The following is a 23990-nucleotide window of genomic DNA, read 5'->3' on the forward strand; positions in this document are numbered from 1 at the left end:
GCATTTCTGTCAATTTTGGGCCCAATTGTGATTGTAAGTCAAGGATTACTTGTAAATCATTTGCCTCTACAGAAGAACCGTAGAGCTTCCACCTAAACTGTCTTCTTTGATATCATTCTTTAAACTTAGTGCCTTCCGAATAATCGGCTAAAGGGGCGGGCCCACCAAGCCGCTCCTATAGCTTTTACCTGAAATACAACTTCCCCCTGCATATCTTGGTATATGTTGATTTCATTGGTTACATTCTGCAGAGCTTCTGAGCAGAAGGTCACATGACTCCCTCCGCATGAGACCTCCAACACGGCATTGTCCTGCAGAGCTTGTGGTTCCTTGGGAAATTCCTCTATCGCCTTATAGAGGCACTGCTGCAACTCCTCCGATTCTTCAAGAGTGACCAGCTGTTGGTAGACTTTCAAGATGCTGCCAAGGTTGAGCGGAAAAGGATGGCGCCCCAGCCTTGCCACATAGACTTGTGAATTGGCTTCTTTGACCGTGTAATGTGTTTGGCTGTCTACCCAATACACCTCAATATAGTTTTCTCCTTTTCCAGACACAAACTCCCTCCTGGTTCTGTTACACTCAAGGATCATCTTGGCATTCTCCCTCACAATCAGTGGCTCCAGCATGAATTCCCTGATCGCTGTGTCGAAGCATCTTTGCATGGCCTCGCAAAATGGTTCGGATGTCTTGGCTTCCTCCAGGATTGTCAGAGTGAGGTTTTTAGGGACCGCTTTTGTGTTACCTCCTTTAATTGGGACAACTGAAAGCAAAAACAAAACAAGCGTGGCGAGTCTTTTCATGGGAGGCTTGTGGAAGCCGCGGGACACAGTATTTTTGGTGCCACTCTTTATTTGCTTCAGGTGGGGATATTGGGTATCCATGTACTTATTAGCTTCTTCATCAATCAGAAAAGATTCATTAGAGATATTATTCTCCTTTTTCATAGTGGCAAAAGCTGTCAAAGAAAGAAAAAAGAGCTTGGAATTAGGGACTCCTAAGCCACAAAAACAAAGCACAACATATTGCCATAACTGCCATAGTACTGGCAAACACTGTTCCCCTCTAAGATGAGCACCTGCGTGCTGGTGCACCCCAAAACCAAATCATGGCGCAGGGTTTTCAAACGCCACGCAGCAGGGCGCTGTTTCTCCCCACCGAACAGCTGATCTGCCCCTCCCAAGCTGTCTGGCATGGGGAAACCCTTGTGGCCTCTGAGCCCCGCCCGGCTTCTCCAGTCCGGCCCAGTCGCCCACCCCTGCTGATTTTCTTCCCGCTTCCCAGCACCGAGCGGGTTCTGAGGTGAACTCTGAGGGCAAAGAACTTCAGGAAGCCTGGTCAGAATGGAGGATCCTCTTGAGGTAGACGGTGGGGAGTTGTGGGGGGGAGCGGCGAAGGCTTTTCTGTGACGAATGGCATGCATGGGTGAGCTCCCCATTCTGCTGCCGACCCACTCCACACATACCCCCCCCACATCCTCCCTTCTTCTCCCCCCCCCCCGGGGCATGGTGGTGGGGCACAGAAGTTGATTGCTTTCCAAGTGGTACACAGTAGGAAGGGGTGGGCATGGTCCAGATAGCTGCAGTAGCTGGGCGGCGCAGGTCTCTGACCAACGGGGCTTTCCCCCCACCCCACGTTACATTTTACATTTTCTTTTAATTAAATTCTCTCCTTAATGTTCCTTGAAAAAGTACAACACCAAGTCTCCAGACAGGGGGGGCATACAAATCTAATAAATAAATGAATGAATGCATGAATGAATGAATAAAAATAAATAAATAAATAAAATAATAATAATAATAAACTTATTAACCATTATTCCAAAGTGCTTCCTTCTTTCTTTTATACATTTTTCTATAGATCAATAAAACCTAACAATCAGATGTTAACAGAAGAAAATTAAAAACAAAACATATATGAATTTCAGACTTCTTCGCCCCCTCTAAATAGCACATTTACCTAATCCCAAATTCAAAAATTATTTCAACCCATCTAATATTTAGCCAATTAATACTTATCTACATTTCTTACTTAATTATTAATCTTAAATTGCAGTCAATTTGAGAAAAGAAAAAAGGAAAAAATCTAAATATTCTCTATTTTCAATCAATTAAAAATCATTAACATAATTAATCTCCCCAACAATTCTAAATTTGATTCCAGTATCACCTACTACATATCTATACAAATCAGTATCACCTACTACAAATCTTATTTTAATCAATACTTCTAACTTTATTAAAACAGATCAGCAATTCCTAAATTCCTATATCTAAATAGAAAAAATAATTAAAGTTAAAAAGAGCAACCAAAACAATATTCCAAGCTTAATCAACCCTTCTCAAACTTCAATTTCTTTAATCTGAGCAAAACTTTGAACCAACCCCCTTTTAATTTTTTTGTATCCCCTTTTCCGTTTTATTCTTTCTATTCTTCCTTCTGGGAAGGAAGGACTTTGTTAGAAAAATAAAGGGGTTATCTGATCAGACTTTGGACACCTGACAATGTAGTTAGGATGGTGGCAATGTCCCAGGTTTTTGTGGACATCTTTTGGGATCTTCTGACAAGCAACTGCAGGGATTCACTTAACGACTACGGCAAGAAAGGTGGTAAAGTGAGGCAGAACTCACTTAATAACCATCTTACTTGGGAGATAAAAACGTTGACCTCCATTAGGATCAGAACAGAAGTCGAGGATTATCTGTCTGACCAGTGCACTCTTTTAGAAGCAGATCAGGAGTCCATTTTGAAGCTCCACAGAAAACATCTAGGGGAGAAGGCAGGTTGTCCTTGACTTACAATGGTTCATTTACTGACCATTCAAAGTCGCAGTGGCCCTGAAATAATTGAACTGATGCCCCTTTTTTACACTTACGACTTTCGCAGCAGCCCCACAATCGCGTGATCAAAACTTGGCCGATATAAAAATAGATCTAGTAGAATTCGGAATTTGTAAAAAACTAAATGAAATAGATAAAATCTTAACAGGCCCAGATAAAAAATTCATTACTAAAATGTATAACTATCTACTAAATTATGAAAATATTGAAGAAATAGTTAAACACAATATGATAGCGTGGATGACTAATTTTGGCTATACAATCCAACTGAAAGACTGGGAAAAACTATGGAAAGTAAATTATAAGATGACACGATCAATACCCTACAAAGAAAATCTATATAAAATGTTTTTCCGATGGCACTACACTCCAGCACATTTAGCTAAAATAAATGGGAATGTAAGTAACAAATGCTGGAAGTGCAAAAAAGACGTAGGAACATATTATCATATTTGGTGGCTTTGTACGGAAGCAAGAAAATTTTGGACCCAAATTCAGACCTGGCTAGAAGAAATATTGGATTACAAATTAGAGACGAAACCAGAAATGTACTTATTAGGAATAATTAGAGGCCAACACAGTAAAGAAAACTATTATTTAATAAATCATATACTTACATCAGCAAGATTGGCATCTGCAGAAGTATGGAAGCAAGAAAAGACTCCAAATGAAGAGATGGTGATTAAAAAAATGTTAGACCACGGGAGTGAAAAAAAAAAAAGGGAAACTAACAGTAAAGGAATATAATGTATAGTAAAAAGAATTGTAAAAGATTAATTTTCATGCATAGGGAATGGTAAATGTTTAACGTTGTTTGTATGTTGTTTGTATGTTGGTTGTATGTTGGTATGTCAAATAAACTTTACCAAAAAAAAAAACCTTGGCCACCGTTTCATATTTATGACCGTTGCTGTGTCTTGAGGTCACGTGACCCCCTTTTGCGACTGTCTCACAAGCAAAGACAATGGGGGGGGGCAGCGGAGAAGCCAGATTCACTTAACGACCGGGTTTCTAACCGATCCATAATAAACAATGTACAAATCCAATATTTAAAAACACAACTTAAAAAACCCTTATAATAAAATAATCGCACAACCCAGCCAAACCATACATAAACCAAGTAGTTTGGGGAGGTGTCAATTTCCCCATGCCTGGCGGCAACGGATATAAAACAATTTCTCTAACTTCTTTCCCAAATATGAAATAAGTAGTAGGCCCTGCATAGGGGTAGAGAGAGGAAGGCTGTGAAGCTGGTGCAGAAGTCGGACATAAATCAATGGCTTGCCACACTATTTGTAGAAGGCCTGATGTTTATGAGAACTTGGGAGGACTGAATTCAAGAGAGAGCTGGTGCCACCACAAAGCATTCTTTCGAGGAGTTCAAGGCCATCCTATGTCCACCACTGGAGCGGAAGCGGAAGAAGGAGTTGCCACGCTGGCACAACCTGAATGGGCAACGTGACAAGTTTGTGGGAGGGGGCAAGGCATGTGAACTTTCAACTGGGTCGGAATCTCAGATTCTGATTTCCCTGTGGAGGTGCCAGGATGGCTCTGGAATTACAATTGAAATTTTAAGCAATGCCTTGACCTGGACTTTGATATAAGTTTGGATATTACCTGGAACTTTGACATTGGCACTGCTCTAATGCTACTAGGAATTTGTTACAGCCCAATAAAATGCCATTGAAGATGATTTCTAAGATTATACTTTGGTTGCCACAACATAAAAAAAGATGTTGTGACTCTAGAAACAGTGTAGAGAAGAACAACAACTAATCAAGGAAAGAAACAACCCAGAACTAAGAAATTTCATGATAGGTAGAAGAATTAATCAGTGAAATGGCTTGCCTCCAGAACAGGGGTCCTCAAACTTGGCAACTTTAAGATTTGTGGACTTCAACTCCCAGAATTCTCTAGCCATCATAACTACGCTGGCTGGAGAATTCTGGGAATTGAAGTCCACAAGTCTTAAAGTTGCCAAGTTTGAAGATCTCTGCTCCAGATGTTGTGAGTGTCCCATCACAGGAGGGTTTAAGAAGAGATTGGACAACCACTTGTCTAAAATGGTTTAAGATTACCTGCTGAGGCATGAGATAGGACTAGAGGTTCCTTCTCACACTTAATCAGAATCGTTCAAGCCATGGTATTCTCTGTGACACTACAGAAGCAAAAGTTGGACTTTTAAGAAGAATATTGATGCCTTTGAAATTTATGTTGGAAAAGACTCCCGAGAGAACCCTAGATAATCAGGAAAACTATCCAATGGATCAACCAACAAATTAGCCCAGAGTTCTCATTTGAGACACAAATGACCAGGCTCAAATTATCAAAAGAACGTAAGATCATATGGTGCAATGTCTTGCCTGTCAAAGACTACTTCAGCTTCAACCACAACAAGACAAGAGCCCACAACAGATACAAGCTTAATATTAACTACTCCAAACCTGACTGTAAAAAATACGACTTTAGTAATCGAGTTGTTGAAGCATGGAATTCACTACCAGACTGTAGTATTATCCCCTAACCCCCAACACTTTACCCTTAGACTATCCATGGTTGACCTATCCAGATTCCTAAGAGGTCAGTAAGGGGCGTACATAAGTGCACCAGAGTGCCTACCGTCCCCTGTCCTATTGTCTCTTCTATATCTCCTATATCTTCTCTTCTATACCTATATCTTTTTCTGCTATTCTCTCATAGTTATATTTCACTCCTTTATTTTCTCCTCTATTCCCCCTTTAATACATTCTACCTGATTATATCCGCTATAACCCTCATTGTGTATTATTGTGTATTAGACAAAACTAATAAATAAATAAATAAAAATAAATAAATAAATAAAGAAGAGCCCTGCTGAATCAGGCCAAAGCCCATCGAGTCCAGCATTCTGTGTCACACAGTGGCCCACCAATTGCACAGCGAGATCTTGAGCAGAAGGAGAAGGCAAAACCCTCCCTTTCCCTCGACCCCCCAACAGATGGTACCCAAGGGAATCCTGCCTGCCTCAACCAACATAGAGGCGGCCCTTGGACATCCGTTTCAACAACCAACAATAACCAATAAGCTCCCTATCTACTATAGACTACTATCCTCTCTTGGACATATGATGTGAAGACTCAACCCTTGGAAAAGCTGCCAATGCTGGGAAAGTGGAAAGAAAGCCAAAAGGAAGACCAGCAACAATACATATACACTCAAGTTAATAGTGGCAATGAGTGCACAGTTGGGAGAAAAAGTGCCGGGCAAATGACCATAGGGAAACATCTATGTGACCTTCAGGAGCAGATAATTTAATGATACATAATCAGTCAAAACTGCCAATAGTGATTTAATCTGCAAATCACCAGGCTAGTTCTCAGGGGTGGCTGTCAAGGGCCCAGATAACATCTGAACTAAATCAGAATCCAAGTCAAAGTATTCCTCAAAGTTCCAATGCATTGCCGAAGCTATTCTGCCCCCCCCCCACTGGAAACCGTTTATCTCCTGCCACATACCTCCCAGAGACCAATAAGAGCACACAGAGTCGTCCTCCGCCAGGCCCCGTCAACTAAGCAATGCAGGAGGGCCTTCTCTGTTGCCGCCCCGGCTCTCTGGAATCAACTCCTCCCCTGATATCCGGACCACTCCCACCTTGCTGGCTTTTTGTAAGGCCACAAAGACCTGGCTATGCCTGCAGGCTTGGGGGTCTTGAAATTAATAATGAGCTTGGCCATATATATGAATGTGAAGGATTGCTGTGTATGCATGTTGTTGTGTCCATTTTATATAGGCCTTATTAGGGTTTTAGAGTTTAGATAATATATTTGGACTTCTTTCTACTGTTTTGCAATTTTTTTAAATTGTTGTAAGCTGTCCTGAGTCCTCCAGGATTGGACTGCATAGAAGTCTAAGTAAGTAAGTAAGTAAGTAAGTAAGTAAGTAAGTAAGTAAGTAAGTAAGTAAGTAAGTAAGTAAGTAAGTAAGTAAGTAAGTAAGTAAATCTGGATCTGAGTTTCCCACCCAGTTGAAAGTTCACATTGTTGATCATTCGACTTCTATGTGGCCCAATCCCAATGCGACACATCCCTTTTCCCCACCCACAAACTTGTCACGTTGCCCATTCAGGTTGTGCCAGCGTGGCCAGTCCTTTCCTTGCTTCCGGCCCCGGTGGGTGGGCATGTCCTTGGACCATTCGAAAGAATGCCTTGTGGCTGCATCTCACCCCTCCTGAAATTACCCCCCTCCCAAGTTCCCACAAACATCAGATCTTCTAAAGAAAATGTGGCAAGCCGTTAATTTATCACCAAACTCTAAAACGGTGACAGGGGGTTCCTCTTTGTTCGGACCAGATCGCCCGAACCGTTAGTGACCCGCTGGTGATGTAATTTTGATACCACAGATCTGGTTCTGTATAGGCTGGTCTGTGTTCGCCACCATCTTTTTTTCCGAATTTTCATCTGATTTTCCTGTGTTTTGGCGGCTTCTGCTTGATTTATGCTTTGAAAAAAGCCCTCCCACCGCCCCATGCCCCGGGGTTAATACTGACCTTTATTTCTTCGCCCGAAGCACAGCTGATCAGCTCCTCAGCTGTGTTAAGAGCTTAATCCACCGTCTTAGCATGAGCGGAAGTGAAGTCGCTCGTGGGGATACGCAGGGGAAGCACACTCATGCAAAAACTCACAATGGAAACCGGTGGTGAAGGTAAATGGAGCCCACCCCTGGTAGTTCTCAATTGGGATGGGCAACGGGAAGGAACCAATACAAACCTCAGGACTCACCTTTGGCCTCCATGCTGCAGAACAGCCTTCCCAAACCTGGCCACCCCTCCCTGCTTTGAATGGTTTAGCCAAGATACTGGCGAAAAGGCACCAGGTTTGCAAACCGCTCTCTGGACAAATGCACTACAGGTCCACTGAAGTTTATAATAGAGGAGGAAGAGGAGGAAAATTCTCCTCCTCTTGAGAGCAGGGTCAGGCAGCTGATAGGCAGGCGGTTTCCCAAACCTCACCAGAATGAGGAAATGGAAATCGAAACCTACCCACTCTCCCAAACTCACACAGTTATCAGCTGTTATCAGCTAAAGGGATTACGCAAAAGGGGGAAAAAAGAAAAGTAAAATTCTCCTGTGGCTGAAAATCTGCTCGTGAAACCTCTTAGAAAGAAGAAATACAATGTTTGGGGAGAGTCAGTAAAGATGGACAAGTGAGACATGACAGCACTGTTCCAGTAAATCAGGGATTGCCACAAAAAAGAAGGAATCCAAACTATTCTCCAGAGCACCTGAGGGTAGAATAAGAAGCAATGGGTGGAAACTAAACAAGGAGAGAAGCAACTTAGAACTAAGGAGAAATTTCCTGACAGTTAGAACAATTAATCAGTGGAACAGCTTGCCTCCAGAAGTTGTAAATACTCCAACAACAGAAGTTTTAAAGAAGATGTTGGATAACCATTTGTCTGTAGGGTTTCCTGCCTAGGCAGGGGGTTGGACTAGAAGACCTCCAAGGTCCCTTCCAACTCTATTTCTTCTTTTTCTTTTTCTTTTTCTTCTTCTTCTTCTTCTTCTTTTTCTTCTTCTTCTTCTTCTTCTTCTTCTTCTTCTTCTTCTTCTTCTTCTTCTATTATTATTATTATTATTATTATTATTATTATTATTATTATTATTATTATTTAGATTTGTATGCCGCCCCTCTCCGTAGACTCGTAGATACATTCCAAATACACTTTTGTTTTCTTCTTCTTTAGCATTACATGATTAAACCCATTATCAGAATTCAACGTTCATATGGTTCATGGTTGAAATCTGATCAAGGAAGCATTTTCCCCAAATCAGCACTAGACGAATGGTGCTATTATTTCAAGTTTAAACTTTACAAAGGAATCCCTACATGGTATGCCCCATTAGAAGCATATGTGCATCCTAATTTCCATAAAAAACCCAATATAATAAGGTACAAGGATATATTAAATTCCAATGGGGAAATTAGATCAAGAATAGAATTGGAAAATTTCGGTCAAAAAACGGAGTGGTGGGAATACTTACAGATACAAACTAAATTTAACAAGGACAAAAGTAACCCTGGAATAATAAAAAATGCCCCGTTACACAAACTATGTACAGATGCCCAAGAACAATTAATTAAAAAATTCTATTGCTACTTAAACTATAATGAATTGGATAATTTTAACACAAAAATTAATGTAAAACAATGGAATTTGGATTTCAAAAAAGAGATTAAAGAAGAGGAGTGGCAAATACTCTGGAGCAGAAATTATAAATTGACTATTGCCACGTTCTACGAAGAGAATTTAGTTAAAATGTTTTACAGGTGGCATATTACCCCGATTAAATTAACAAAACTAAATAATAAACTTTCACCTTATTGCTGGAAGTGTCACCAAGAAATAGGCACCTATTTCCATTTATGGTGGCAATGCACAAAAGCTAAAATCTATTGGAATAAAATCGGAACTTGGATTGACGAAATACTTAATCTGACAATAGAAAAAACCCCTGAATGTTTTCTTCTGGGCATTATTAGACAAAAATTACCTAAATCCCAAATACATCTAATTGTCCACTTAACAACAGCAGCCAGGTTAACCTTTGCGCAGTGGTGGAAGAATGAGGAGATGCCTCCAAATGACGCAATAATAAAAAAAATTACATACTGCGCAGAGATGACGAAATTAACTATATTAGTAAGAAACGAAACTATGGCTACATTTAATAACTGTTGGGATCCTTTTTATAACTGGATAGGAAAAAAGAGTGAGAATAACACGCCATAAGAATGATATGTTAGATACAAACATGACCAGTTACAAATCTGGTATATAGCTATTTTATATTTAATATAATATTAAGAGACTTTATATATATACTGACAGTATCTTTACTACTACTTTCTAAAATCTCTATAACTTGATTAACTCAACACTTGCATTAACCAATCTAGATAAATAAACCGAACCATGGTAACGAGCTAATGAAATAGGAAACAGTTCTCGTTCTCAGTACAGATCCCCCGGACATTCGCCAATCTTTTACCCTTTCTATCTTTTCTACGTTCTCTGTTCGTTCTATCTTTTCCCCTCCTTCTCTCTACCCTCTCCCTATCTACTTCTTCCCCTCCCTTTTTCTAACTTTTAATTTGTACCTCGTTAATCGACATGCCATTCGATCGTTCTCGATTGTTACGATCATTGTTTTATGTTTTGTATATTATGTTGTATTTTGTATTATTTGTATAATAAATTTTTTTAAAAAATTAAAAAAAAAAAAGAAAAGAAAAGAAAAAGTTTGAATTTTTTTCCCCATTCTGGACTCTGGGCTTTTCCCTATCATAAATGAGGTTGAATATGTATAATTTTAGAAGAGATGTGCGTGCATGTACGTACATATATTTTATATAGTAGATAATGTTGTCCGATATCACCCAGTGGTTTCATAGAGATGGTAAATAGGAGAGGAGAGAGGACCGAACCCTGAGGCACCCCGCAAAAGAGGGGTCTAAGGGTCGACCTCTGTCCTTCTACCAACACCGACTGGGCGAGAGAGATAGGGGGAGGACCATTGTAACACGATGCCTCCCACTCCCAACTCCCTTAGTCATCACAGAAGAATGCCATGGTCAGTGGTAAGCAGCTGAGAGGTCAAGTAGATAGAGATCTTCTATCAGAGTGACCAAAGCAGTTTCTATGCTGTAGCCAGGTCTGAAGCCCAATTGAAAAGGATCTAGATAATCCGTTAAATGCAGTGACCGTAGGAGCTGGAGCACCACCAATTTCTCTGCAACCTTACAAAAGGAAGGTTGGAGACTGGACAACTGTTCTGCTGGATCCAGGGAAGGCTTCTTGAGGAGGGGCCTTTAATTTCACAAGCAATCAGACTGCTATAATATTTTTACTCATTAATGCAACCCCTGTGATTTTTCAAAACGTTAAACCTGGGTGAGATCATACGGCGGCATGTGGTGAGGCATCATCAATACACTGATGATACTCAGTTATACATCTCCACCCCATGCCAATTCAGTGAAGTCGTGGCTGTGATGTGCCGGTGCCTGGAAGATGTAAGTGCCTGGATGGGGGCCAACAGGCTCAAGATCAACCCAGACAAGATGTCCAAAGATACTTCACCAGAAGAACCCTTCACTTCTCCACTCGGAACAGAATACCCTACGAAACTAGACTTACAATCCTGGCTCTAGAAACCTTAGAACTTTGTTGCCTTAAATATAGCCCATAAGATCATATGCCACAACATCCTCCCTGTCAATGACTACTTCAGCTTCAACCACAACAACACACAAGCACACGACAGATTTAATGTAAACCGCTCCAAACTTGACTGCAAAAAATACGACTTTAGTAATCGAGTGGTCGAAGCATGGAAGTCATTACTAGATTCTGTAGTGTCATCCCCCTAACCCCCAAAATTTTACCCTTAGACTGTCCATTGTTGACCTCTCCAGATTCCTAAGAGGTCAGTAAGGGGCGTGCATAAGTGCACCAGAGTGCCTTCCGTACCCTGTCTAATGTCTCTTTTATGTTTTTACTAGCTTCATGAATATGAACTCTATTATTCCCAATGATTATTTCTTCTATATTATTCCTAATGTTTTTCTGTTCTTCTATTGATGTACTGTATATTACTATGATTATATCCTCACAAACCTACATTATATATTAGACTAAATGAATGAATGAATGAATGAATGAATGAATGAATGAATAAATAAATAAATAAATAAATAAAAAGATTGAACGGCTGTGGGCATTTTCTCCTGTAGAGACCGAGAGCGCCCACCTTTCCTTCCCCGGCTTGCAAAATAAGAAAGCTGCTACCACCGCTGCTGACCGCTCAGAAAAAACTCCGCTGGCCGCCACTGGAAAAAGCCTTTATCTGAGGAGCCACCACCGCTTCCCCTGCCTGAAGCAAGCTGCTCGACAGGTTTGAAGACCAACTTCCGAGTTGGAAAACCCCTTGAGTTAGGAGTGCAAGGGTCTTCAAACCTGGCAAGTTTAAGGCTTGTGACTGAAGGAGGAATTCTGGGAGTTGAAGTCCACAAGTCTTAAAGCTGTCAAGATTGGGGGCCTCACGCTTTAACGGAAGTGGTAGATGCTGTTGAGATAGTCTTTGCTCCTTTTCCTCGCTCCAATTTCTACCTAGTGCCTCTTCTCCTGTTTTCATCTACAGTAGAGGTAGTCCTCAACTTACAACAGTTCATTTAGTGACTGTTCAAAGTTACAAACAACCCTAAGTAACATACGCCTGGGTTTTTTTTCACATGACCATAGCAACATGCCTATGGTCATGTGAGCAAACTTCATGTGCTTGGCGATGGACTCATATTTATGATGGATGCGATGTCTCAAGGTCATATGGTCACCATTGGCCAGATTTATTTAACAATTGTGTGGCTAACTTAAATGGTAAGAAAAAAAAGGTGTTGTCCTTCTCAGCTCCCAGGAGCATTCTGCAGGCCTCCCAAACCATTTGCGCAGCTGGGCCTGTTTTTCACCCTGTTTTTGCAAAAAACAGGGCTCACAGAGGCTTTGGGAGGCCTGCAGAATGCTCTTGGGGGCTGGGGGAAATGCCATTTTGAAAAAAAAAGCCCCATTTTTGGAAAGCTGATAATGTATGCGGAGATTGTGAAAGCATAGAAACCATCAAAGTTACCGCTGTAATTACTTGAGAAGAAGATGGACAGTTCCCCTGACAAAAGGACATCTCATAATTGGACAATGAGATCACCCAGTGGTTGAGAGAAGGGGAAGTTACAGTCTAACATGACCAGCATTTGCACGGGAAAACCAAAGCTGGTTTTGTTTCTTCAGTACCAATACGGTGTATCTAATAAAATGTTATTTTAGGAATTCAAATCTCCCGAAAGTGTTTCTTTGTTTTGGGTTTATTAGTCAGACAGTTGATATTAGATATGAATAAAATAGAATAGAACTCTTTATTGGCCAAGTGTGATTGGACACAGAAGAAATTTCTCTTTGGTGCATATGCTCTCAGCGTACATAAAAGAAGAGATACATTTGTCAAGAATCATGAGGTAAAACATTTAATGATTGTCATACAGTACAAATGAGCAATCGGAAAACAATGTTAATATAAATTGTAAGGATACAAGCAACAAATTACAGTCATAAAGTCATAAATGGGAGGAGATGGGAAGACCAATAGTAAGAGTAATACAGCCTTACTGAATAGTTTGACAATGATAATGGCAATACAGTGATACCTCTACTTAAGAACTTAATTCATTCCGTGACCAGGGTCTTAAGTAGAAAAGTTTGTAAGTAGAAGCAATTTTTCCCATACGAATCAATGTAAAAGCAAATAATGCGTGCAAACCCATTAGGAAAGAAATAAAAGCTCGGAATTTGGGAGGGAGGAGGAAGAAGAGGAGGAGCACAGTTGCTGCCGAAGGAAGAAGGGGAGGTGAATTTTTAAAAATCTGAAACTTTAAGGCTTAAAAAAAAGGGACTCTGAGGCAGCGAGGAGCACGCGCCTCCCATACACCCGGCGCGAGACTGCCTTCCATACACTGCGCCAGAGAGAGAAACCCAGGTGGATGAGAGGGGGGAACCTCCCTCTCCTTTCACCAAAAGGCGGCTGCTGCTGCTGCTGCTACCTGCTTCCTGTTCCTTCCCATGCTGAATGGCTCCCCTCTCCTCTCGTTTGCTCACTTTGTAGCTGGCGCCTTTCCTTCACTGTGGTGACTCCTCGGTTTGGCTGAAGCCGAGTTGATCCAACCAGGGCACAGTGCCTCCTTTCGCCTTTCTGTGCCCAGATGCTCCAGCAGACAACCTTGCGCTGAGTGTATGGGAGGCAGCGCGAGGGAGTCACCACATCGAAGTGGTTTATTCCCTCTCCAAGCACCCAGAGAAAGGAAAATGCTCTGTTGGCTCTGAGCTGCCCAGAGCGAAGGTAACGTTTCTTTTCTCAGGTCGCTGGCAGAGGTTTATTCCCACTCCAAGCACACAGAGAAAGGCTCATCTGGCAGCCCAGAAAAGCCCGAGATGGCTGGGATTAAAGAGGGAATGGCAGGAAACATGCCTGTGCACGCCGCCAGGAGCACACTGGTAGCACTGGAAACAGGCAGCCGTTCCCTGGTCTGTAAATATTTTCATGCCCCCTTTTTGACTCGTGCAGTATACTGGTCCTCAATGGAAGGCAGGTTGGCAGCAATTTTTTTAAAATTTTTATTTTATTTTATTTTATTTATTTTATTTATTTTATTTATTTTATTTATTTCATTTCATTTCATTTCATTTCATTTCATTATTTATTTATTTATTTATTTATTTATTTATTTATTTATTTATTTATTTATTTAGTTAGTTAGTTAGTTAGTTAGTTAGTTAGTTAGTCCAATACACAATAAGGGTTTTAGTGGGTATATATCTATATACACATAGTAAAATACATGATGAAGGTTATAGAGGAGATTGTTTCTTCCGCAGTTCTGATCATCCTTTGAAGTCTATGTCGGTCTTGTTGGGTTGCGGGAACCAAACCAGACAGTGATAGAGGTGCAGATGACAGACTTATAATACAAGTAGTCTTCAACTTACAAACCCTCATTTAGTGATTCATTCTCTTAACAACCCTGTTAGTAACAACCACAGTGATTCACTTAACAACTGTGGCAAGAAAGGTTGGTCATTAATGTGCAATATTTCTATAATTTGTAAAATTTCACTTTTATATTCAAAGTCATTAATTAATTAGAGGATTTCGAGCAAATGGGGCTAAACTGATTTCACAACTGTCTTGTCATTAACTGTCTTAATAAGAATTGCAGTACCTCTACTATTTTGCGCTCCTCAAGATTCATATAGCAATTTCCAATTTCTATCATTAACCAATTTATCCCTTCCTCTCTGTCTTTTATGCATTTCTGTCAATTTTGGGCCCAATTGTGATTGTAACTCAAGGACTACTTGTAAATCATTTGCCTCTACCGCCTAGACGGTCTTCTTTGATATCATTGATATCATTTTTTAAACTTGGAATTTTCGGGCCCACCAAGCCGCTCCTCTAGCTTTTACCTGAAATACAACCTCCCCCTGCATATCTTTGTATACGTTGATTTCATTGGTTTCATTCTGCAGAGCTTCTGAGCGGAAGGTCACATGTCTCCCTCCACATGAGACCTCCAACACGGCATTGTCCTGCAGAACTTGTGGTTCCTTGGGAAATTCCTCTAGTACCTGCAGTACCTCTACTATTTTGCGTTCCTCAAGATTCATATAGCAATTTCCAATTTCTATCATTAAACCAATTTATCTCTTCCTCTCTGTCTTTTATACATTTCTGTCAATTTTGGGCCCAATTGTGATTGTAAGTCAAGGACTACTTGTAAATCATTTGCCTCTACTGCCTAAACGGTCTTCTTTGATATCATTGATATCATTCTTTAAACTCAGTGCATTCGGAATTTTCGGGCCCACCAAGCCTTTCCTCTAGCATTTACAATATATTCAACCTTTCCCTGCATATCTTTGTATATGTTGATTTCATTGGTTTCATTCTGCAGAGCTTCTGAGCGGAAGGTCACATGACTCCCTCCGCATGAGACCTCCAACACGGCATTGTCCTGCAGAACTCGTGGTTCCTTGGGAAATTCCTCTATCGCCTTGTTGAGGCACTGCCGCAGCTCCTCCGATTCTTCAAGAGTGACCAGCTGTTGATAGACTTCCAATATGCTGCCAAGGTTGAGCGGTAAAGGATGGCGTCCCAGCCTTGCCACATAGACTTGTGAATTGGCTTCTTTGACCCTGTAATGTGCTTGGCTGTCCACCCAATACACCTCAATATAGTTTTCTCCTTTTCCAGAGACAAACTCCCTCCTGGTTCCGTTACACTCAAGGGTCATCTTGGCATTCTCCCTCACAATCAGTGGCTCCAGCATGAATTCCCTGATCGCTGTGTCGAAGCATTTTTGCATGGCCTCGGAAAATGGTTCTGATGCCTTGGCTTCCTCCAGGATTGTCAGAGTGAGGTTTTTAGGGACCACTTTTGTGTTATCTCCTTTATTTTGCTTCCATAATAAGAAAACTACACACAAAACCAAAACAAACAGGATAAAAAGCACGGTGAGTATTTTCTTGGGAGGCTTGTGGAAACCGCGGGACACAGTATTTTTGGTGCCACTCTTTATTTTCTTCTGGTGGGGATATTGGGCATCCATGTACTTATTAGCTTCTTTATAAATCAGAACAGATAAATCAGGGATATTATTCTCCTTTTTCATAGTGGCAAAAACTGTCAAGGAAAAAGAAAGAGTTTGGAATTAGGGAGTCCCAAGCCACAAAAATGGGACGAAACCTATTGCCATAACTGCCACAGTACTGGCAAAGCCACTAAATCAGTGGTTCTCAACCTGGGAGTCAGGACCTCTTTGGGAATTGAATGACCGTTTCACAGGAGTCGCCTAAGACCAGTGGAAAAGACAAATTTCCCATGGGGTTAGGAATTAAAGCTTCTATTCTGGTGCCTTGGAACATATTTTTACAAGCCAACCAATCAGGCATTTACAGTGGGGGTGTCCCTCTGACCTTCCTGCCAATCAGCTTAAAGCTCTGTTGAGAGAATTGGTGCAAGACCTACGGTTGAGGGTCACTGTGAGACAAGTCACAAAGTCCCTTCCAACTCTATTGTTATTGTTATTAAGATGCAATCCTTGGTATAAAGAGAGAAGAGAGGACAGCACAGAGCCCTGGGCAGCCCTGTGCTAAATAGAGGCAAGGTGGTGCAGTAGTTAGAGTACAATACTGAATGCTACATCCACTGACTGCTAGCTGCAGTTTCGCAGTTCAAATCTTGTTGGCTTAAAGTTGATTCAGCCTTCCGCCCTTCCGAGGTGGGTAAAAATGAGGACCCAGATTGATGGGGGCAATATGCCGACTCTGTAAACCGCTGTGAAGTGGTATATAAGTCTAAGGACTACTGCTGTTCTCCCATGTTCACCTGCACTGATTAAGCATTTAATCAACGATCCCCATTAATGCTATTATAATTGCATTGTCCCAGCAATACGTACTCCTCATGCGAGCAATTGCAGGAAAAGTACAGGTAAATCTCACTGACCACAGTTGAGATCAGCAACTCCATCTCTAAATGACTGGGTTGCAAATCATAAAATTATGTGTGACTGCGATTTATGGCAAACCATTCATGGTTTTTAAACCTGAAGCCACGTGACTGTGACTTGTGCCATTCTGCAGGCTTTCCCGCTGACTTTGCTTGTTGGTAGCCAAAATTGAAGGCTGCAAATGGCAATCACGTGGTCATGGATCATTGTGACCATTGTCATTGTCTGCCTGTTGCCAAACATCCAAATCACAATCACATGACTGCAGGGACACTGCAATGGTCACAAATTTGAGGACCATCGTAAGTCCAGCGCTGTTAGAAGTTCAAACGCAAGGACGATCTTGAATATGAAAAAGTTACCAAAGTTGTGAAATTTCATAGGTCATTATACACCAGGGACAGGATCAGAAATATTATTCATAACCACAAGAGCACACAATATGCAGCCACTACTGTTAGTGGCTGCAGATTGTGTGTTCTTGTGGTTATGAATAATATTTCTGATCCTGTCCCTGGTGTGTAATGACCTATGAAATTTCACAACTTTGGTAACTTTTTCATATACAAGGCGGACCTTGCGTTTGAACTTTAACAACTGTTAAAAGAGGGGCAGTATCAACCGAAATGAGAAAGGACAATGGAGAATTGACACAGCATTGTTATAATAATAATAATAATAATAATAATAATAATAATAATAATAACCCCACCAGTTCTTTGCCACTGGTAAATGGTAGTTCCGGCATAAGTTCCAGTGGATCATCTGTGCCACAGCATCATGTCTATGCTTGTAGTCAGTCTGTGCGATCTTTTTGCAGCAGCTGAGTATGTGATCGATTGTTTCATCTGTTTCTTTACAGAGTCTGCAACAGACGATCCAAAGTGCAGACTCTGTAAAGAAACAGATGAAACAATCGATCACATACTCAGCTGCTGCAAAAAGATTGCACAGACTGACTACAAACCTATACATGATGCTGTGGCACAGATGATCCACTGGAACTTATGCTGGAACTACCATTTACCAGTGGCAAAGAACTGGTGGGATCATAAGCCCAAAAAAGTGGTCGAAAATGAGCAAACAAAACTACTGTGGGCAGTGTTCCCTCTAATTTTTTGGGGGGGCGGAAAAGTATAGTGTCTGAGCGGCAGTCCCTTTGGGACTGGGCGGCACAGAAATAATAAATAAATAAACAAACAAACAAATAAATAAAAAACCCACCCTGTTTTGCCTCAGAGAATTTCAAAATAAAATACTGTACTGTATGTCTATAACAGTGAGCTCATAATAGGGCAACTCTATCAATATCAAAATGCCACTTAAATAGTTGAGCTAGTTTCAAACTAGATTTTGATTTTCTTTCTCTCTTCCTTACTCCCATTCTTTTTCTTTCTCTTTTCCTTCCTCTCTTTTCTCTATCTGTTTCTCTCTCTTCCTCTCTTCCTCTCTCTCTCCTTCCCTCTCACTCTTTCCCTCTCGGCTTCTGGGCAGGTTTGGAAAACTCTGAGTTGATGATGATTTTTAAGTGAGCGATTGCTCACTGCTAAGCTTAGAGGGAACTATGACTGTGGGACTTCCGACTTCAGACTGACCGAATTCTGAAGCATAACACACCAGACATTGTGATTGTGGAGAAAAAGAAAGTATGGATCATCGACATTGCAATCCCAGGAGACAGCAGAATTGAGGAGAAGCAGCTAGAGAAATTAGTGAAATACGAAGATCTAAAAATCGAGCTGCAATGACTCTGGCATAAGCCAGTGAAAGTGATCCCACTGGTACTTGGCATGCTGGGCGCAGTACCAAAGGATCTCAGCGGACATTTGAAAACCATCGGAATTGACAAAATCTCCATCTGTCAATTGCAAAAGGCCACTTTACTGGGATCGGCAAACATAATTTGCTGCTACATCACGCAGTCCTAGGTGCTTGGGAAGCGCCCGACTGGTGATGAAATACGAAATCCAGCAGTGATCTCGTTTGCTGTGTTGTACTATAATAATAATAATAATAATAATAATAATAATAATAATAATAATAATTATTTATTACATTGGATTTGTATGCCGCCCCTCTCTGAAAACTCAGGGAGGCTCACAACAATAATAAACAACGTACAAATCCAAAATCCAAACACAATTTAAAAAACCATTATAATAAAATAATCGCACAACCCAGCCAAACTATGTATAAACCAAGTAGTTTCTGGAGGTGTCAATTTCCTCATGCCTGGCAGCAACGGATATGAAACAATTTCTCCAACTTCTTTCCCAAATATGAAATAAGTAGTAGGCCTGCATAAGGGTAGAGAGAGGAAGGCTGTCAAGCTGGTGCAGAAGTCAGACATAAATCAATGGCTTGCCACACTATTGTAGAAGGCCTGATGTTTATGGGAACTTGGGAGGAGTGAATTCAAGAGAGCGCTGGTGCAGCCACAAAGCATTCGTCTGAGAAGTTCAAGGCCATCCTATGTCCACCACTGGAGCAGAACCGGAAGAAGGAGTTGCCACTCTCCCACCATCTGAATGGGCAACGAGACACGTTTGTGGGTGGGCGGGGGGGGGGGCAAGGCGTGTGAACTTTCAACTGGGTGGGAATCTCAGATTCAGATTTTCCCGTAGAGGTGCCAGGAAGGCTATGGAATTAATTCAATTCAATTCAATTTATTAGATTTGTATGCCGCCCCTCTCCAAAGACTCGGGGCGGCTCACAACAATAATAAAAACAATATTCCAGCAAAAAACAAATCTAATATTAAGAAGCACATAAAACCCTATCATATTTAAAAAAGCAAACAACATATACATACCCAAACATAAATATAAAAAAGCCTGGGGGAAAGGTGTCTCAACTCCCCCATGCCTGGGGGTATAGATAGGTCTTGAGTAATTTACGAAAGACAAGGAGTGTGGGGGCAGTTCTAATCTCCGGGAGGAGTTGATTCCAGGGGGCCGGGGCTGCCACAGAGAAGGCTCTTTCCCTGGGGCCCGCCAATTAAATTGAAATTTTAAGCAATGCCTTGAACTGGACTTTGATTTAAGTTTGGATATTACCTGGAACTTTGACATTGGCACTGGTACTAGAGATCTCTTAAAGCCCAATAGAATGCCATTAAAGAAGACTTCTAAGATTATAATTTGGTTGCCACAAGCCCACAATATAATAAAAGATGTTGAGACTCTAGAAACAGTGTAGAGAAGAACAAGAAAGGTGATTAGAAGACTGGAAAGTAAAAGATATGAGGAACAGTTGCAGGAATTGGGTATGTCTAGTTTAGTGAAAAGAAGGACTGGGGGTGACATGATAGCAGTGTTCCAATATCTCAGGGGTTACCACAAAGAAGAAAGGGTCAATCTACTCTACAAAACACCTAAAGGAAGGACAAGAAGCAATGGGTGGAAACTAATCAAGGAAAGAAACAACCTAGAACTAAAAATTTTCGTGATAGTTAGAAGAATTAATCAGTGAAATGGCTTGCCTCCAAAACAGGGGTCTCCAAACATGGCAACTTTAAGGCTTGCAGACTTCAACTCCCATAATCCTCCAGCCAGCATAGCTACACTGGCTGGAGAATTCTGGGAATTGAAGTCCACAAGTCTTAAAGTTGCCAAATTTGAAGACCTTTGCTCCAGAAGTTGTGAGTAGGGGTCCTGATATTAACAACGAGCTTGGCCACATATGTGAATGTGAAGGATTGGTGCGTATGCATGTTGTGTCTATTTTATATGGGTCTTTTTAGGGTTTTGGAGTTTAGATAACATTTTTTGACTGTTTTGTAATTTCTTCATTGTTGTGAGCTGCCTTGAGTCTTCTGGGGTTGGGCAGCATAGAAGTACAGTATAAACAAACAAACAAACAAACCTGGATTGGAGTTTCCCACCCAGATGAAAGTTCACATTTTTGCTAATTCGACTTCTATGCGGCCCAATCCCAATAGGACACATCCCTTGCCCCCCCCCCCCAAACCTGTCACGTTGCCCTTTTAGATTTTGCCAGCATGGCCAGTCCTTTCCTCGCTTCCGGCTCCGATGGGTGGGCATGTCCTTGGACCATTCGAAAAATGCCTTGTGGCTGCATCTCACCCCTCCTGAAATTACCCCCCTCCCAAGTTCCCACAAACATCAGGTCTTCTAAAGATAGTGTGGCAAGCTGTTAATTTATCACCAACCTCTGCAGTGGTGTGACAGGGGGTTCCTCTTTGTTTGGACCAGATCGCCCGAACCGTTAGCGACCCACTGTTGATGTAATTTTGATACCACGGATCTGGTTCTGTACATGCCGGTCTGTGTTCGCCACCATCTTTTTTTCTGAATATTCGTCCGATTTTCCTGTGTTTTGGCGGCTTCTGCTCGATCTGTGCTTTGAAAAAGCCCTCCCACCCCCCCCATGCCCTGGGGTTAATACTGACCTTTATTTCTTCGCCCGAAGCACAGCTGGTCAGCTCCTCAGCTGTGTTTTGAGCTGAATCCACTGTCTTAACATGCGTGGAAGTGAAGTCGCTCGTGTGGACACTCAGAGGAAGCACACTCACGCAAAAACTCACGATGGAAACCGGTGGTAAAAGTAAATGGAGCCCATCCCTGGCAGTTCTCAATTGGGATGGGCAAAGGGAAGGAACCAATAAAAACCTCAGGACTCACCTTTGGCCTCCATGCTGCAGAACAGCCTTCCCAAACCTGGCCACCCCTCCCTGCTTTGAACGGCTCAGCCAAGATAATGGTGAAAAAGCACCAGGTTTGCAAAACGCTCTCTGGACAAATGCACTACAGGTCCACTGAGATTTATAATAGAGGAGGAAGAGGATAATTCTCCTCCTCTTGAGAGCAGGGTCAGGCAGCTGATAGGCAGGCCCTTTCCCAAACCTCACCAGAATGAGGAAATGGAATTCGAAACCTACCCACTCTCCCAAACACACACGGCCCCTGTTATCAGCTAAAGGGATTACACAACAGAAAAGAAAAATAAAATCCTCCAGTGCGCTGAAAATCTGCTCCTGAAATCTCTTTCAAAGGAGAAATACAATGTTTGGGGAAAGTCAGTAAATATGGACCGAGTGAGACATGATAGGAGTGTTCAGTAAATCAGGGATTGCCACAAAAAAGGAGTCAATCTATTCTCCAAGCAGACTTAGATCAGCCGATGTGCAAGGGAAGAAACCACCTTAAGCTTGTTTATATCTTGTTTGTTAACCAAACTAATTTATGAGTGGAAATAATAGATTTAAAAGATATATTTGCTCCCAACTAGTATATTACGTTCACAGAAGGCTACGATTGTTTGCATGTTTCTTTGACTATAAATGCCAACTAGCAGTGGAATATACTAAATAACTTGCTAAATATCGATTTAGTCACTAAATTACCATACATTTGCTGATTCCTCCAGTTCAAAGTTTGGAAATGTAAATTAGCATATTACTTAATGTTCAATATTATAAGAGCTCTGTTTTAAGAGAACTGTCTGGGACAGCTTATCTACAATTTTGTTCAGAAAACTATCTTTACTGCCCAAAAGCAGTATCAGTAAATCTGACTAAGCCTTATATTTATTACAAAAGCGAATATTTCAGGATACCTTTTTGTGACAATTTCCATCGTTTTCCAGCCATGGTTGATAGGGGGAAAAAGTTTCCTACTGTTTTGAGCCTGGAAGTGAAATCCGTGGCATCTCACTCTACTATTCAGTATTCCAAGTGTAAGGTCACACTTGGAATACGGCATTCAGTTATGATTGCCACGATGCAAAAATGGATGTTGAGACTCTAGCAAAAGTGCAGAGAAGAGCGACAAAGATGATTAGGGGACTGGAGGGTAAAACATATGAAAAATGGCTGCAGGAACTGGGCAGGACTATTTTAATGAAAATAATGACCAGGGGAGACATGATAGCAGTGTTCCAATATCTCAGGGGTTGCCAGAGAGAAGGAGTCAACCTATTCTCCAAAGCACCTGAAGATGGGACAAGAAGCAATGGGTGGACACTAAACAAGGAGAGAAGCAACTTAGAACTAAGGAGAAATTTCCTGTCAGTTAGAACAATTAATCAGTGGAAGAGCTTGCCTCCAGAAGTTGTGAATGCCCCAACACTGGAAGTTTTAAAGAAGACATTGGATAACCATTTGTCTGAAGTAGTGTAGTTTCCTGCCTAAGTGGGGGTTGGACTAGAAGACCTCCAAAGTCCCTTCCAACTCTTTCTTCTTCTTCTCCTTCTTCCTCTTCTTCTTCTCCTCCTCCTCCTCCTCCTATTATTTTATTATTATTATTATTATTATTATTATTATTATTATTATTATTATTATTATTATTATTATTATTTCCTTCCTTCCTTCCTTCCTTCCTTCCTTCCTTCCTTCCTTCCTTCCTTCCTTCCTTCCTTCCTTCCTTCCTTCCTTCCTTCCTTCCTCCCTCCCTCCCTCCCTCCCTCCCTCCCTCCCAGGACCAGGTGAGACATGACAGCACTGTTCCAGTAAATCAGGGATTGCCACAAAAAAGAAGGAATCCAAACTATTCTCCAGAGCACCTGAGGGTAGAATAAGAAGCAATGGGTGGAAAATAAAAAAGGAGAGAAGCAACTTAGAACTAAGGAGAAAATTCCTGACAGTTAGAACAATTTATCGGTGGAACAGCCTGCCTCCCGAAGTTGTAAATGCTCCAATAACGGAAGTTTTAAAGAAGATGTTGGATAACCATTTGTCTGTAGGGTTTCCTGCCTAGGCAGGGGGTTGGACTAGAAGACCTCCAAAGTCCCTTCCAACTCTATTTCTTCTTCTTCTCCTTCTCCTCCTCTTCCTCCTCCTATTATTATTATTATTATTATTATTATTATTATTATTATTATTATTATTATCACCATCATCATCATTATTATTTTTATTCATTCATTAATTCATTCCCTCCCTCCCTCCCTGCCTCCCTCCTTCCCTTCCTTCCTTTGCGTTTCTTGGGGAATCTAACTCAGGCGGTGTGTGGAGGCGCCCCCTGCCCCGTATTTCTTTTGACACCTCCCGAAAATGAGCGTCCCTCCGTGCCAATGATTTCCCTTCATGGAAAAATTAATAGCC

At 41.4% G+C, this 23990-nt stretch overlaps 1 protein-coding gene across 2 annotated transcripts; it reads right to left on the bottom strand.

The window, feature by feature from the left end:
- Positions 1-12767: 12767 nt before the first annotated feature.
- On the bottom strand, positions 12768-22583 carry LOC139160235 (uncharacterized). Of its 2 annotated transcripts, none has more exons than XM_070737907.1 (2): positions 22505-22583; positions 12768-16098 (listed from the first exon to the last, which is right to left on the bottom strand). In XM_070737907.1, exons 1-2 carry the CDS (start codon positions 22536-22538, stop codon positions 15257-15259), a joined length of 876 nt encoding a protein of 291 aa, XP_070594008.1. In that variant the 5' UTR covers positions 22539-22583; the 3' UTR covers positions 12768-15256. The 2 variants fall into 2 exon arrangements, with proteins under 2 accessions (XP_070594008.1, XP_070594009.1); XM_070737908.1 differs by lacking the exon at positions 22505-22583 and adding an exon at positions 21571-21780.
- Positions 22584-23990: the final 1407 nt, after the last annotated feature.

This window comes from Erythrolamprus reginae, chromosome 2 (genome assembly GCF_031021105.1).
Source record: "Erythrolamprus reginae isolate rEryReg1 chromosome 2, rEryReg1.hap1, whole genome shotgun sequence".
Classification (NCBI taxonomy): Eukaryota; Metazoa; Chordata; class Lepidosauria; order Squamata; family Dipsadidae; genus Erythrolamprus; species Erythrolamprus reginae.